This window comes from Natrix helvetica (genome assembly GCF_964273705.1).
Source record: "Natrix helvetica genome assembly, chromosome: 2".
In the NCBI taxonomy this organism is placed as follows: Eukaryota; Metazoa; Chordata; class Lepidosauria; order Squamata; family Natricidae; genus Natrix; species Natrix helvetica.
In genome coordinates this window covers 42,867,883-42,886,261 of record NC_138552.1, presented here as the reverse complement: position 1 = coordinate 42,886,261, position 18,379 = coordinate 42,867,883, and the positions used below count along the sequence as shown (strand labels likewise).

The following is an 18,379-nucleotide window of genomic DNA, read 5'->3' as shown; positions in this document are numbered from 1 at the left end:
AGAACAAGATATGGACCTTATCTATGATATACATCACAGCAGAAAGTTGCTCTTCTGTATTTTCTGGAACTATTTTGATATTTAGATGCTGGAGGATTGTGTTCAAAATAATATCATCAAGTGGTTGAAACAGCTGATCAGTCAGACTCCAGATTGCTTGGGAGTTTGAATCAGAGACGATGGTGATGTTGGCAATACTATAGATGGTATCAATTCTGGCACCACCTGTAGGATTGAACAGAATAACTTGAAAGCGTTTAGGAAATAAATTTAGATATTCATTCTTTGGGTTGAGTATTATAGTCAGCAGAGCATTTCTTTGTCCAGATTCAAAAGACAATGTTCCTTCAGAAGCAATAAAATCTTGTCCGGAAATGGCAGGCGATATGATTACACGACCAAAAGTTTCGGGTCTCAACAGCTCCTGAAAATCAGGAAATAAATGTCTAGGTAAGAAATTAATTATGATAAGTTGCAATTTGTAAGAACAAATTTGCTTCAAACTATCAACATTTCTAAAGACATCAATAAGTGATAGAGACTCTATAACATTGTGTTCTAGAATCCCATGTATCTAGCCCAGATGTATTCTGGCAAAAAAAAAAAATGTCTGTATCATCAAGTGAGAGAATTTTCAAAACTTTAAATTGTCCATTATCATTGGTAAAATGATTGAGGACGTAGGTACCCCCCTGCTTTCACTAACAGAGCAGTATTAATTCGAAGGAGAAGTCTTCCAAAAGTAAAGTGAACTGCTTTAGGCATCACTTTGGGTAGGCAAGAGATGAAGACTGAAATTGAAACCTAGATGAATTTCTATATTTTTAAATTCCTTCAGTAGGCAAAAGAAGGTTGGAACCATATTTTATAAACATATAAAGATGTTATTTTTCACCAGTTTATCAGCTATCTGTACTATAATAGGGTATCACTAGTTCCTCAGCAGCTAGTCACTTGCACAATAGTAATTGAGGGAAATTTCTTGAATTAGTAACATGGAGATTATTTACCAACTCAGAATGACATCTAATCCTGCAGCAATTGAGGAGAGCCAACCTACATTTGCACCCTAAGATTTCCTTGCGTATTCATGCTTTAGTATCACAAGAACCTACATGCATATGTTCAGTTGGCATATTTGTAGTGCACATGCACTCATGTAAAATAATATACTTTATAATACATAACAGTATAATAGTTCAGCCAGAAAAGCTCCAGAATTAATCCCAGTAACAATATATTTTCAAAGAGATATATATTTTTATTTGAATACAGATTCTTTCTCAGTACTAGAATAATTCTTGGAAATATCAGTGTATAAAATATAAACCACTAAAAAGTGTACTGTTTTGTCAACTTGCAACCTATATCCCAGTTTCAGTTAAACAACACTGCTAACCTTATGCTTGGCAGAAAGTTATATAGGGATGAATTAGCAAGGGAATTAGAAAAAAAGACTCTTTCTCTTGGCTATTTAAATGAGACACCACCTCTTCCATTTGGGTGGTGGAACTGATGCAAAAAACAGTTAATTCACAAAGGACCAGGGATGAGTTCAACTGTCAAAGATAGAGTAACTTCAATTAAGATAAGAAAGGAAAATATAGGCTCCTAACAAACTCTAATTCTGTTCTACATTGTCACCTGGAGAGTCCATCATAAAAATCCAAAATTATTAGTTATCATATCTGGCTGCACAAAACCCTTAGACAGTTTTTGCAACCTAAATATCCCAATTCAGAAAGAGGGAGTTGACCCACAGTGACAAGTGTCCATAGTGAAACTCAGCAGAGTAATCTTTCACTTATTATGAACACAATAGTCTTGCAGTTATTTTTTTCATTCAACCCAGTGCATAATTATGTTTCAATTTGTGTTGTTCCCTCATAGAACATCCTCAGCTATGAAAAGCTATAAGATAATGACTATTTCATAGCCACTTAAATTAGTAACTTTGCTGGAAGGGTTTGAAACCACTTCTTCTAAATCCAAATCAACTATATGTGCACCAAGTTTTCAAAGGACTGTCATTGTTAGATGAAATCTACAGATTATTTATTTCAATTATAACTTCTGGAATTTCAAATGGGCACTATTTTTCCCTATGAATAAAAGAGGTAAACTAGCCTTTAGGCAAATGTTTATTAAATAAATATAACCTTGATTTGTTTCTTTGTAAAATATCTATCCAACATATAGGATGAGAGAAAATGTTATCAGGCTATTACAAACTACAACTCTAACTTGCAACTATTCAACAAAGAATAAATACAAAAATACTTTATATGAGATTTTTTTAAAAGAGAAGAAATAAGGGCTTCACCAAATATATACTCATGTGAAAAATCGGAAATCTGGTCATTTAATTTTATTAAAAGACATTAGTTATTGTGATCTGCAGCTTATTTTATCAGTTGTCATCTGATGATATCAGATGACATCCAGATATATTGCAAGATATACTCATGTGTCTGTCTTACCTGAGTCCTGTAGTCGACTGAGATAGTAAATGCTGTGTCAGAGTCTCTAACTACTTGGAGTCTAATTGAAGTGGTTTTCATATGGGCCACAGCCAGACGAGACCCCACAGCAAAGTAGATAAGATCCTTCTGCACAGAATCACTCTCTGGAACTATAATGTTTGCAAATCTGGCACTCTCATTTAAAGCTGCTCCTTCCCCCACATCATACAGTTCCACAAAAAAACAGATCTCAGATTCAGCATCCTGATAATCAAAATGGACAGTCAAATGGCTGTATATTTTCCAATCAAAGGATATATAAAACAATAATAATTTTTAAAAAGCTACCAAGTGCAATTTTGCTACACTTTGTGCAGTGAGCTTACCAGATCATAGAACTATGTGTTTGGCCTTATAAAAAAAAAAGCCTGTTACTTGGAATCTGGATAGAAATCCTGCTGTCATTCATGTAATTTGTTTGTGAATCATTAAAATGTATTCTGGGAAAGTACACATGTATAAATAAACTCTTCAGTGGAAAAATTATTAATTAATTGTATGTTTTTTTTTAAAACTTGTTTCAAGTACAATTGATAGCTCTCTTTATTTTTTTCCAAGTACATAGAAAGATTAGCAAATTTGCTCTCTTAGGGATTTGTGAATTTTTTAAAAAAAATCTAATGGAAACCCTTCTTATGCCACGTATAGTTAGGTCTAAAGATTATTGATCTTTGCAATATAAATGCTAATTAAAAAGGAACAAGTATCAGTACATCTAAAATCCTACAATTTTCCAATGTTCTGCACAGAACCTCATTAGTGGACAGATTCCCACTGCTGTAATGTCACATAGATTACAAAAGAGAAGATCCAAAATAGATAATTCTTTCCTAAGTAAAAAAGGTATGCTGCTTCATAACCAATAGCCTAGAAATATGATAATGCAAATGGAATATTCTCCAGCTTCTCATCATTTGACCACATTCTAGTATATTTTGTGGGAGAGTAGTTAGGTGACTAATTCATTTTAAGTACTCACATTATCAGGCTGGATCTCAATAGAAACCATGCACTGTACTTGGCCAGTCTTACAAGTGGTAACCCCTGTGACAGCTATCAGTTCATTTGCCAGATTGGTGCCATTACTGTGCAGGACAACTGATGTTTGATTAAAAGTCACACGCCAAGACACTTTCACATCTTCAAAAGCCCTATTAACAAAGCAAACCAAAATAACTGCATTGATGCAGGCAGCCATTGGAAAAGTCTTTACCCTCACATCCATTTTGTTCCTATAGCAAAATTGTGTATTTTTAAAAAATGAACAATATTTATCCTATTATTTCCATTGCTAAATCATAAAGAGCAACCACATCATTTAGCAATGGCAATCTCTATAATCTAGGTTGCTATCATTAACCGAATCTCATAGTCATTAGGCAAAGCAACTTCTTGTGACTTACACATCCAGTTAATGGAGAAGCCAGCAGGAAGTTGTAAATCCCAGGCCAGCACACAGGTAAATTATATACTACTTGGTAGAGTCTGCAAGGGGATGAGAGGATGCTTGGAAGTGCATGAGAAGCATAGCATGGGCTAGAAAGGGTTAGAGTAAACACACAGCTCATATATAAAGTGACACTCCATTTTTTAAACATAAGTCTCTCATATTCAAATCTTGTTTAGAAAATGCTGTTCAAATCATTTTTTTTCACAATATGAGTGACCTGAAATAGTAGTGGGATGCCTTTGATTTTACCAATATAATGTAATACAATGAATTATATGATCAGCATTTAAAATATGAAAAATATTATTAATAAGATAGATCAAGTGCCATCTGAATCTACAGTTCGAGCCAAATTGTACTTTCCTGAAGAAAGCATCAAAGAGTAAATATGTACACATTAGACAAAAATTAATTTTACCCTTTGACTATTATGTGTATGGATTAAGGTAAATTTATTTGTCTCATTTTTGTTCAGTTCTGGTATACTGATTGACTTATATTCTAAATTTATGAGATAATTATCCCAGTTTGCAGTAATTTACTGGAATGTCTAAAAGGCTTCATAATAAGATCACGTCACAACCTATCCTGTTTATAATTATAATCCTTGATTTGACACAATGCATTACAGTAAATGAAGATAACACTTTTTATTAGCAGCTGCTTGCACCTGTTTGGCTGTCGGGTGACAAATAGTTCTACTTTCCTCTTTTCTGAATCTTCATCGAGCACAAGACCATGTTGAGTTTCTTCACTGAATCCTAGAATTCCATTCTGAAGATCATTTCCTAAATGGGAAATAGATCATTCCAAAATATCAAGAAGCAAGTAAATTATTACAGTGTAGAATTCATTGAAAATTATTTCCCAAAATGAAATAATTACATGATATTACATGGATTGAGGAGCTATTACAATATAAATGGAGAAACTGTATTTTATATAAAATAATGGGCTATTTAATACAGCTGGAATTAAAACATTTAAGAATACTTATGCATTTTAAGATACGATAGGATGGAATATTGTTGATATGATAATCACAACACAAATATAATGGCATTTGCTTATTGAATCAACACATTTTAAAGCAAATGGGTATCTTCATGACATAGAATTAATATTAATACGATAAGGCACTAGGGAAAATAAAAGGGCTCCTTTACCAATTTTTGGAAATATATCACTAAGAAAGGTAAAGTCTTTCTTAAGTGCTGCTTGACTCCTTGTTCAGACATGGGTATGTTATTTTCCTAGCAACAATTTGAAATGCTTTTCTATTGTCTACTTTACTATTTTAGCAAGAGCTGTATGGCTCACAAATTATTGGCTTAGGTCAGGGGTGTCCAAACTTGGAAACTTTAAGACTTGTGGACTTCAACTCCCAGAATTCCCCAGCTAACCATGCTGGCTGGGGAATTCTGAGAGTTAAAGTCCACAAGTCTTAAAGTTTCCAAGTTTGGACACCCCTGGCTTAGGTTGTTATGTTCTTAACAAAAATAGTAACCATCAGAATCTTTTCCTGGGTAAGAGGAGATGGTCACAATGGTGCAAGCAGCATTGAGGAATAACAGTTCAAGTCCTGCCATTTTCCCATTCATGTTATGAATCATACATATGCCACAAAGATGTGGAGCTTGCACTGTGATGCTTCTTTCATTATTTTGACACATATGAGAACCTGAAGATGCTGCTGACAGTAACTGATTCATAAAGATTTATCTGAATCTCTGCTTAAATTTCTTCCTTCAAACGACATAATTTTTAATAGAAAGCCTGCATTCTTGATCTTGAATGGAATGTATTTAAGTTAATTTCCTTTTATTATCTTCCCGGATAAATTCAGATGCTAATTATTGGCAATTACACCAGTCTAGTATACAATAGTAACTGATACGTAGAAAGACTATTCTGTTCTTACTAGTCCAACAAACAGGTAAAATGTTAGCCAAGGAGACACGCTGCGATAACTAGATTGTTCATTTTATTTTTTTCCCCAAAAAGTTAAAAAAAAAGTCTGTTCAGGCATAATTTTTATGTATTGAATCCCTCACACAAGGAAATATAAACAGAACAGTCTTTCATTTCTTAGTCATGTTGGTAATATAAGAGAATATAAGGCTCATATAGAATCATTGCAGCTGTTCTCAAGATTTACTAGAATACAAAGCTTCTAATATGTAATAGTGTGTGTGTGTATGCACGCGCACGTACATGTGCACTGTTTTGATCTGAATTTTAAACCAAAAGGAAATGCTTAGTTATCAACTTCAGATCCATGTTCCCTACTAAACTCATCCTTATTAGCCCTTACTTTCTGATTTGAAAAGCCTAATTTATATTATCCAGTACATGAAACTGTCCAGATACATTTGTTCCTTTCAACAGACCCTTTATATGAATTCTACATTGTTTTCATCATAATTCTTTCTCTTCAATTATTACAATTACATCCAACAAGAAAACATGCTAATGCCACTGTTTCAATTTCAATCTATATTATCAAAGGCAAGAAATTTACCAGGAATTCTCTTCTTCTTCAGTCACAATTACTTTGAAAATGATGGTGCAGATAACTGAGAATGTATATGATTTATATTACAAACTCTGGAATACACACTTAATTTTTTTTTTTTACTTAGAGTTATTATTTGCACAGCAGTACCATTTTACTAAGGAAACTCTCTTTCCTCTCAGCATTTTGCTTATATACTAAAACAACATAAATATGTCTACCTTTGATAATTATTGTGGAAAAACCTTTAAACCCATATTCATCTATGCTTTCTGTAATCTGGGCTCCATTTTGAGGTTCAGAAAGAACAACATAAAAAAATTCTTCCCCTTCAGGTTCGTCATCATCAAGAATTGTGACAGATACTTTGCTTTCTCGTTCCCCATCCAATAATGTGACAGACAGAGCCATCTCTTCAAAGTCTGTACCTTCGATTGCCCAGGTAAGATTAGAAACCACAGGGATAATTTCAAAGGGAAATGTATCTGCCCCACTTTGGGCTTTTATTGCACCAAAAGTTTTTATATTTACAGAGATATTTCCCACAAATCCCTGAGTCCTTCTGATATGAATCAGAATAGTGTTGGAAGCAATGTTATTTCTGTCTTCTTCAGTGTAAATAATAGTTGGTTCAAGGCTTAAAATTCCATAGTGGATATCACTGGCCAGTAGGGTAATTGATGCAATGCTAAATTCTGGATTCAGACGTGGATTCCAAGCTGGGTTAAGGTCCTGAACATCTAAAACATTCACAGATGTTAAATTCACAAAAAATGTTTCTTCCCCTTCTGAAATGCTGTCATCAGTTACCAAGATTTCCAACACTGTGTTAATTTCAAGGAATCCAAAAACAAGTTCTCCATCATGAGCAGGTTCAAAGTCTTCTAATGATTTGGCACTTCCTGCAGTGGTCTGATAGAACACCTTTGTGAGATTGCTTTGATAACCAAAAAGTCTTTGTACATTTAATCTGATTGTTAGCACATCTTCGCTCACTAAAATGTTCCTTGAGCTAGGAGCAAATTGAAAGACTCCCATTGGCTCAATCTCAGCAATAATGAAATCTGATCTGAAATAAAACAAATATGACACTTGAGTGTGGAAAGATAAAGGCAGGACAGTTTTAACTCATCTTAATAGACAGAACCATTTAAAAACATTAGCATATTGGGTTCATCTAAGACTTTGCTCAAATTGAAGAAACAGTTTTAGAACTTTATGATGATATCAGTTCATAACTTTAGTCATTGTGTATTTTGGTTCCATAATTATTAATATGTGCATATAAGTGGTAACTTTATCTTAGACAAAAGAAGGAAATAATGAATGTCAATTAATTAATGGGTGGGGCAGGAGGAATCATTGTTGTTCTAATCGGCTGATAAACCAAATATTCAACTTGAGTGATAACTTTCTTACCTTAGACAAGCCCCACCAGATGCATCACTCTGCACAGCGGCCAGATGTAAAGCAAACACCTCAGGACTATTTGCATTTGGAATAACTTGCAATAAAATTGTTTTGTTTTGTTCACCATGGGAAAAAGCAACTGTGCCTAGAAGGAAAAAGGAAAAGAAATAGATTGAAAGCTACTGGAATGTTAGAGAGTAATAGTATTAAATCCTGAGTTGTTGCCAGTCGGGCAGCATGCAAGTTTAATAAATTATGGTTTGTCACACAGTTAGTTGGCTGTTCAGATTGGATTTGACATTTTTATCTACTTATTGAGTCCTTTCCAAGGACTTGGGATAGGCAGATATTGATGTTTGATGGTATTAGAGGTATTGTTGCAGTATGTAAGCTACTTTGACTAAAGCTCCCTTTTGCAATTGACTGGTGGTGAATTTGTCAATGCCGATGGTGTCCAAGTGGTGCTCTGTTGTTTTGGGATTGCACCCAAGGCTTCTATTACTATTAGTACCATCTTTGCTTTTTTTTTTTGACACATTTGTTCTATTTGCAGGTCTTTGTGTTTTGTAATCTTCTCTATTCAAAAATATGCTACAGGCACCAAAAGGAAATGATGGAAAAGACCCTTTAACACTGATTCATCATTCAGGTTTGCTCATTGTTGAGCAACAGATTAAAAGGAAAGGATAAAGCAGTTACACTGTATACATCCCAGATATCAAAAAGTTTACAACATCAAGTTATGATAAAGTACAGTGAAGTATGCCCTGGATATAACAATTAACTATCTACTTTCCTAAGGGAAAAATGGTTTAAGAAAAGAGAGTGATAAACCAAATTCAGATAGGGAATAATTAAAGATTTTTTTTTACATTTTTAAAAATTAAAACAAAACAATTGAAGGTACAAAAAGAGTTCATGGTGAAATGGTTCCCTTGAATCTTGAGCATACTTCCTTTCTTCCTTTTTTTTCCTTTCTTTATTACTGTCCCTTTGTTATCAAAGTGTTTGCATTGTCCTACTGTCCTCAAGACTAGCAAAATGATGGCACTCACCAGAGGCTGGTATAGTACTGCCTTGGTGAAGGTATAGTGGAATGAGCCCCAGTGGATATCCAGAATTCCAAGTTACTACAATGGAGCCATATATTCCATTACGAGTTATAACAGCTTGAGTTGTTCCTGCTGTAATATTGATAAGGCGCAAGATAATAGAATCAAAGGCAACCTATAAAGAAAATACTGTTTTTGTTAGAAATTATGGCAACAGCTTAACCAAACTAAAATTATAGGCATGTGCACTGAATAATTGTATATGGAATACTGCTGCTATTGGTAATAGAAATATTTCATGAAATAGAAATATTGCATTGTTTGTGCAATAAATCTATATTTTGAAATTTTAAGTTTTGTTTAAAATGTACTACATATATTTGTTTTAACCCAGCAGCAAATATATATCAACTATAAAACAAATGACAATCGGAAATGAAATCGTATACATGAGTTTTTTATAATACCTAGTTAAAATAACCTGATGTTTGATATTTGCAAGCCAGGAATGACAAGATTTCTATTTTGTTTCCTACCACCACTGCCAAATTGCAAAGAGAGAAAAATGGTGATGCAAAAAAATACATGAATGTGTTTGCCCCCAAATATGTAATGAGAAATAAAAACCATTTTTTTAAAAAAAAAATCAAGATTTTATAATACAGTGCTAATAATTTATTCAGCTCTTTCAACACCTGGCAGTTAAGTCTAATCAATTAAAATGTGTTCCACTGGTTGTTAAGCTGTTAGAAACTATAAATCTAGTTACCTGAGAATTGGCAGCTTCTTTGGGAATTGGAAAAGAGACCAATCTGGCTGTCTCTAATATTTTAGGCGCAATATTGGCACTAATATTAACTAACGTTACATTGATCAGCTCCAGGGTCAAATTCATGCCAAGGGAAATAAATACCTGGAAATTTATAATTACAAAACATAAGAATTAAAAATTACATCTATAGATTAGCATTCAAATAAGACTTTAAAATGTTTAATTCAAGCAAGACTTATTTAGACATGTAATTTTCCTCCAAAGTTAATAGAAAGCAACATTAAAATTATAATGAAAAACACCAGCAAATTAAGGCTACCAAATTTTAACTTTATCAAAATTATTTATTTAGAATCTGTAAGTACCATGTCATTTTCTACTGCACCATATTAATAGAACACATTATTTTGAAATATATAGCCACAACTTTTGCTTTTGTTATCATTGTGAACATTCAAATATATAGAATGTCACCTGTTATGATCTTGTTTAAGCTTTGTTACCTAGATAGGCTAAGCAAATGCATTCTTTGATATACATTACTTTTACGGACTGTGGATAAGAGTTTTGAGATACATCTTTCAACATGAAAAAGCGGCTTCCCAAGAAACTGGCATGTGCACTCACTACTGTGCATTTTAATACAATACAATACAATAGTAGAGTTGGAAGGGACCTTGGAGGTCTTCTAGTCCAACCCCCTGCCTAGGCAGGAAACCCTATACCGTTCCAGACAAATGGCTATCCAACATCTTCTTAAAGACTTCCAGTGTTGGGGCATTCACAACTTCTGGAGGCAAGCTGTTCCACTGATTAATTGTTCTAACTGTCAGGAAGTTTCTCCTCAGTTCTAAGTTGCTTCTCTCCTTGATTAGTTTCCACCCATTGCTTCTTGTTCTGTCCTCAGGTGCCTTGGAGAATAGCTTGACTCCCTCTTCTTTGTGGCAACCCCTGAGATATTGGAACACTGCTATCATGTCTCCCCTAGTCCTTCTTTCTCTTAAGCTAGACATACCTAGTTCCTGCAACCGTTCTTCATATGTTTTAGTCTCCAGTCCCCTAATCATCTTTGTTGCTCTTCTCTGCACTCTTTCTAGAGTCTCCACATCTTTTTTACATCGTGGCGACCAGAACTGAATGCAGTATTCCAAGTGTGGCCTTACCAAGGCATTATAAAGTGGTATTAACACTTCACGTGATCTTGATTCTATCCCTCTGTTGATGCAGCCGCGAACTGTGTTGGCTTTTTTGGCAGCTGCACACTGCTGGCTCATATTTAAATGGTTGTCCACTAGGACTCCAAGATCCCTTTCACAGTTACTACTACTGAGCAAGGTCCTTCATGAACCTTAAAATAGGATTCTTCTGCTTTTCTAAATTAAAACCAAGACTTAATAAAAAAATTATAGCTCATAAAATACTGTTTTTGATTACAAAACACTACAATCATAATTTAAAAGGATCTTTCAGTGGGAAGGGAAATAACAGACCTGGGTGTATATTGGCACTGTTTTCAATCCATAACTGGAGCCTGCTTTAATGTGTAGCTTTCCCACTCTGTTGGCTGGTGTGATTGCTTTTTCTTCATTGAAAGATGAAATTTGGTACTCTACAATTACATCTGCAAAAGTCCCTGCATGCCGAGAAATATTTATCTGGATAAGACGGCTGAGATCTTTCTCTACTAGTACTGACTGTTTTTCACCATACAAGGCAAATACTCCATATGGGTCATCATTTGCAACCACCATGAATCTAGAAATGCTTTTCTCCAGATCCAAATCAGCTCCTCCTTCCACTGAAGTAAGCTGGACCTCATAATGCTCATCTATTTCAGGAACATCATCAGGCAACAAGGAAATTACAATGTTTGAAGTCCTTTGTAGATCAGGAATCACAACAGAACCTCTCATAGTTATAAAATCATTTGTAGTATCAGAATCACTACTTAATTTCCAGTAAATCTATAACAATTAAATTAAAAGAAACAAAGAAGCTTTGGTCAATATATTGAAGTCACAATGAAATGAAATTTTACATAGTTTAGATGTTACAGACTTTACAATTTGAAAACAATATTCTCAGAACAAACAAGCATACTTTCAGTTCCTCTGCAACCCCCACATCATTATTGTTAAATTTTGTTGTTCATACAAATATCCCTTTCAAAACATTTTACTAGGAAAAAATATATTTAAAAACAAAATATTCATGAAGTTCAGTAATCTAACATACATTTTCTCTATGTCATATGCTTGCATATATTGTACAGTATGTGCATAGGTAGACAGATATCCCCTCTCTATATAGATGTATTTTTCTACTTCCTACCACTTATGTATCTACCTACTTATTGTATTAAAATATCCCAAATAAATATATCTCAGTATGCATCTTTGATCCAAATTGTTTGATATATTCCAAGTAACTGGCCCCTTCTTCTAGTTCAATACTTTAACCATTATACCATACTGGCTCATCTGTCTGACTATTTATCTATCTGTCATCTAATATTTATCTATCTCTATCTCCCATTGATTTAATTCTTCACTGGTAATTAAATTATATTGGACAAACAACTAAGTACCAAAGTCGAGTACCGTGATGTTCCCCATAATGCCTTGAATTCGTTTTATGGAAAGCACAATATTCAGTGGACCTTCAGATGCTGATGGTTCCTCAAAAATCTTTGGAGATAAGGATTCAGGAACAAACTGCACTATCCCATTGGGATCACCAAATTTTAAAATCTAGGTTAAGAAAAAGTAATGGTTATACTTGGCTTTCCTAATTAGTGATACAGTACACAGAACATTCAAGTACTTTAATTATATGTTTCCTTTTTAAATGGTGTGCTGTAATGGTGCTCATTATCATAAGTAACCTTTAGACTCTTGTCCCCATGTGTTAAAAAAGCTCAAACATTTTCAAAAGTTATTTTTTATATGACAAAAGTTATAACCTTCTCATATATGATTGTATGTTGTAGCATTAATAAAAAGATGCTGTAAAGAATAATAAAAAATAAAAGAAATAACAGTAAAGCTCAAAAGAGTATTATTAATAAACTTAATACTAATACTACTATTATTAATAAAATCATTTACTTTTAGTGTTATATTGGCAGCCTTGGGATCTATTTTTGTTTCTCCCTTCATAGCACGCAACCTTATAATGAAGGTCTCTTGAACTTCAACTTCTTCATGAGGATAAATTTTCAAGTTGATATGTCGCAAGCCACCTTCTGCTTCCGCAAAATAAAATGATCCATTTACTGGGTCACTGATGTCACTATTCAGAGGAGGTAAAATTACCTCTGAATTAGGTCCTAAAATGTCCCAAATAATCTGCAGATGACATATATTTTAAGAAAGCATTATTGATAACTTAAAAGTGCTACAGCATAAAAAATATTCTTAGTACATATTAATCAATGTGCAATATGAAGAAGATCTTTGTGGGTATTCCCAGAGAAAGTGTGCCCTTTTGCTCAATTAATCTTCTAAATGGTTAACCAGTTTTAGATTAAAGAAATCAACTCATTTATTTATATTTTAATTAATTAACTGATGAGCCACCTATATTGCCAAAACTGAAACACAATATATGTATATGTGTAAAATTATATGAAAATCTACCAATCAGCAATTTTTAAAAGAGATGCAAAATCAAAAACAACCTTCATAAAAATGAAGAGAATAATCATCTCAGGTAAATTCTGGTTAAAAGCATAATGTTAGGAGGGAAGGAACTGATTATGTAAAAACAAGGTAAATCATTACAAGCCATAAGGTTATATAAGGCACTTCTGTATAAAAACAAGAATTATTATCCATCTGGCAACGGGGCATAAAATGAAGAATAACTGATATTCTAAATATGTTAGTTCTAAGCATGCCTGAAATCCACAAACATTCATTTAAAACTGCATTTCTTTACATTAGACTTCAGGCACACATTTTCAGGTCAAGAAATTTTGCTGGCCCCTATAAAATTGCTGCATGAATGGGTGGGATGTATTACAGGTAGAATCAAGACATGGTGACCTATCTGAAGCATGAGTTTACATAAAAATCTATATTTGTGACTTGGTACTCTTTTGTGAAACTAAATCAAATAAATCAAATACAAAGTAATCAAATGTATTCATTGATCATAAACTAAAACAATCAGAATACAAAAATTCAACATTTTATCTATCAATTAAAACACAGTTCATTTCTCCGTGCACAAATCTTTTTATAAGATTACAAATTTCCAAAATTATTAACATTTGAGCAATGTAAGGAAGCAGCATTACAATAGACCCATGAATTTAGTAAATAATAAAAATGAGATATAAATAAATATTAAAAATAATAATTTAGAGCTTGGATGGAGAGTGGAATCTTATTAAATTGAAATTACTTTTATCTTTTTCCTTTCTAAGCATATATTAGCACATATTAGCATATATTTCAGTCTATTTATTGTTAACATGCTTTGTTAATGTTTGAGAAATTAAAAATAATACAAGGTTCTTTGCCATGGGTAATACATGTGTTCATATAATTGGAGGTTAAATTATTCTTAGTCCATTTAGAGCTATAGGATGTTCAGAACAGGTTGTCCTTGAACCTATCTATATAAAGGTAAGCAAGGATCAGCACAACCAATTCCTTTCTGTAACTGAACTGGAAAAGTTTCCCTTAAATCTTATCCAAATCAATGATGGCCGCTTTATAACCTTAATTGATTGATGTTTTAGAAAACAAGTGAAGAGTATAAAATTCTAAAAAGAGTATAAAAAAACAAAGTTTTTTTAAAAATTAAATAGACATACCTGAGACTCTCCTATCAATTCTCCAGCTCTTTCAAGTACCAAGGACAGTGTTAATGAGACATTGGGGTTGGGAAGAATGATTTGGCTTTCATTGAGGAAGTGGACAATCCCATGTGGAGAATCGCTTTTAGCAATAGTTATTTGGGTCACCAGGTGAAGTCCCAGAACCGCTCCTCCACTGGCACCTATTAGTTGGATTTCAAACTGCTCAGCATTTTCTCTAATCAGAAACCAAAGAATGAAATGAATGTTGTCACCAAACATACTACCCCATATATCACTGAAATATGAACATCCAATAATTTTACAGCTCATATTCATAAAATCTATTATTATTATTATACATGAAGTATTTAAAGTTATAGATCAGGACAAAAAGAAGTAATTGATAATAACATCACTAATTCTTCTAGAAAAAAATACGTAGAAATCGTAATTTAAACATCTGTCCTGGAAAAATAAGGTAAGCAATGAAATGCCATATGATTTAAATTTATTTTTTAAAATAAAACAACCTAGTTTTATGCCCACTCTAATTAACTGTGTTTATAGCAATAGCACTTAGACCTATATACTGCTTCATAGTTCTTTAAAGTCCTATCTGAGCTGTTTACAGTGTGTCAGCATATTGCCCCCAACAATTGTGTCCTCATTTTGCTGACCTTGGAAGGATGGAAGGCTGAGTAAACCTTGAGCTGTTCAGAATAGAACTTCTGGATTGAGCAGTAAATCAGCCTGCATTACTGTAATCTAACCACTGAGCCACCATGGCTCTTATACAAATACTGTGACCAATGGTGTCTATCAAGTTTTACTGATTTGGTTATGGGTGCCACTGACTGTGAAATGTAATTCTCGAATAATTGTAGGGCAGTGAATGAAAAATAAGAAAAAGAGCTTTACCTTTCTTCATCATTTATGATTAAAATGCTTATAAAACTCTGTATTTGGCCATGATGAAAAATGACTGAATAATTTGTAATACTAAAATCAATCCCATCAGGAAGAGCTGAAATACTTCTAGATATGAAATCAGCTGTCACAAAACCATAACTGCCCAATCTTCGGAATACTGGAATCGTTATCCAACCAACATCTTCTTCCACTGAAACAAAACAAAACACAGGATGCATTACAAGTTCTAATGCAGGAATAAGCTTCTAACTTTTAAGTAAGCTTCTAAGTGCCAGGAAGTTTGGTTTTAAAAGAGTGCAAAATTATAGCTGTATAAAAAGCCACGATTATATAAATTGCACATAAATGCCCTGTTCAGCGTGTGTCAAAAGTTGTCTTCAAATATAATCACTGGGATACAATTATAATTGTGGAATTTATGTTTATCCTTGAAATCTGATAACTTCTGCTTCTTTTATATGTGTAGTATATATGAAGTCAATGCTCTTAAGTATATGAAAACATTTTTATATTATTCAATTGTATATGAAGGCTCCCTCCCCCATACATTACATGGATATATTTAGGCCTTTGCCAGATTCTGTGCTCAGAAGGACTGCCTTATTTACAGGCAGGTCCACAGTAAAGAAAGATAAAAGCCATGTAATATATCCATTAGTTCAGAAAATGGAAAATGCAGAACTAGAAATAACAAAAGCCCAAACTGGCCAGAAAATGTAGAGTCACACAGAACCAGGTTAATATTATTGATTCTGGCTCCCCACTGAGTTTCCTGTGGGAAATTGGCAGGAAGCATTAGAAATTAGACCTACCTCCCTTCCTTCCTTCCTCCCTCCCTCCCTCCCTGCCTGCCTGCCTGCCTGCCTGCCTGCCTGCCTGCCTGCCAATTATCCCTCTATAGTGCACTTCTATGAAAAGAAATAAAACATATAGAAATAAAAGTTGGAAATGTGATACAGGAAGAACATTGTATTTCACTTAGTAGTCATGTAAAAACATTCAAAGGTACTAGAAATAATGATTCAAAACATTTAACAACAAAGCTTGAATTTAAACGATGTTTTTTCTAGTAGAAATCTTTCCAAGACAGTAAATAAAATATATCACAATTTTATTATAATATACAATGATTGTCAAAAGCATAAATTTGGCTCACATTAGAAAAGAGACACTTTGCCTACAATAACAGACAAGGAAACCAACTTGGCAGCAATGTAATACGTTTACTAAGGGACAATATTTGATTTAAATACCGTAGTTACCAGAAACAATTTGAATATTTATTAATAAGTTGATGTAATCACTCGTCAGGTACAATGAGAGGAAATTGAGTATTTAATATTGTTTTTAGTTGATTGTTTTTAGTATTTTTATGTGTGTTTTTTTATTCTTTACATGGACTGTACACCGCCCCGAGTCCCTTTTGGGAGAGGGGGCGGTCTAGAAGCGCAGTAAATAAATAAATGTTCATGTCCATTTATTTTAGATAATGATAAACAGTAGTCTGCAGTGATTTAGAATGATTTCTCAAGATAATATGAGTCTGATTTTACATGCTCAATAAATCGTAAATACTCAATTATTTAATTATTTAATTCATGAAGTATGGAATGTTGTATTTTATGAGAATTGGTTTTTTCAACAACAAAGTGATTGCAGCCCCACCTCCCAGCTTATGGACAGCTCACCCAGTTACTTCAGAGCGCTGCTTCAGAATCTCCTTGCAAACCACTACTGTATGGAATGGTGATCTTGTGGGGTGATTCAGGGACTCTCACTGACCCAGGAATTATGTAAACTTAAGGAACTGAATTTGCTTGTTTGTAAATTGAAAGCACTTCAATTTGCTGGAGTATTTTGGATTGGTCAGTTGGTCCATCTTCACTGGAAGGCCCTCTGCTGGAAATTGTGAATTCTGTTTATTTACTAATTATTTTTTATTTTCCATCCACTATGCCTTTTCTCATTTTATTTTTTTCCTTTACAGTATGTTTCCTTTACTTCATACTTTTTTTTCTTTTATTCAATTTGTGTTCACGGATCAAAATACAAAAAGAAAATAAGAAAACGAACATAAAAGCCAATTTTTAAATTATTGTTGTTGTTTAAAAGCTAACTAAAACAAAAGGAAAGGTGGTTAGTATTTTTTAGCCAGGAGCAGAATGTTTTTCTTGCTGGATCCTGAAATGTTTTAAAATAAAATAAGTGACTGAAATAATGCAGTAGGAACTACCATACCTTCAAGTCTTGCATGGGAGGGATCAAATTCAATGATGCCTTCTGCGTTGTCACTTTTTGATATAATGATTCTTATTACTGAAGCATTTCCTATCTCAGGTGGCTGGTCAATTTGCAATCCATTTTCTTTCATTGTAAAATCAAATCCACTTTCAGAAGTATATGAAGAGAAAATACACAAATAAATAAGGCAATACTTTCATGTCCCTATATTCTCTTATTTATTTTTTTGTATTAGATAGTCCTCAAGTTATGCTCACTCATTATGGTGGGGCTGAAGTAATGAATTTAATGCTTCTTGAAGTTCCGTCCATTGCAGAGCTCGTGCTGTTACATGATCAACATTCAGGCCAGTCATTTACAACTGCCCCCTGCTGCCGCCACACTCTGATTGCCCATAGCATCCCCCCATCTGTGGAACCCTCTATGATCCCTAGTACCCCCCTGTGGCACCCGCCCCCATCTGCAGCACCTACCTTCACTTCCTAGCACCCACCAACACTGCCACACTCCCAAGGACCTACCCGCAGCACCCATACCCATCTGCATTCCTTAGCATTCACCTGCAGCACTTCCCTTCTCATATAGTTCTAGCATGTACCTCTAGCCTGCCAACTTGGTTGCCTGGAACTCCCATCTCTTCCCACTAACTCACAAAGTCATGGTTACAGTGGCAATGGGAC

At 33.8% G+C, this 18,379-nt stretch overlaps 1 protein-coding gene across 1 annotated transcript in view; it reads right to left on the bottom strand.

The window, feature by feature from the left end:
• The window catches only part of ADGRV1 (adhesion G protein-coupled receptor V1), a gene marked incomplete at its 5' end in the record, with an annotated part of 278,532 nt that overhangs the window by 130,740 nt on the left and 129,413 nt on the right, over positions 1-18,379 (bottom strand). The window contains 14 exon segments of the mRNA XM_081943817.1: positions 17-424; positions 2,481-2,726; positions 3,502-3,673; positions 4,643-4,760; positions 6,709-7,556; positions 7,907-8,042; positions 8,953-9,124; positions 9,719-9,862; positions 11,212-11,685; positions 12,322-12,471; positions 12,829-13,068; positions 14,544-14,763; positions 15,447-15,648; positions 17,697-17,845. Of these exon segments, the coding sequence (XP_081799943.1) occupies positions 17-424; positions 2,481-2,726; positions 3,502-3,673; positions 4,643-4,760; positions 6,709-7,556; positions 7,907-8,042; positions 8,953-9,124; positions 9,719-9,862; positions 11,212-11,685; positions 12,322-12,471; positions 12,829-13,068; positions 14,544-14,763; positions 15,447-15,648; positions 17,697-17,845 (3,679 nt within the window).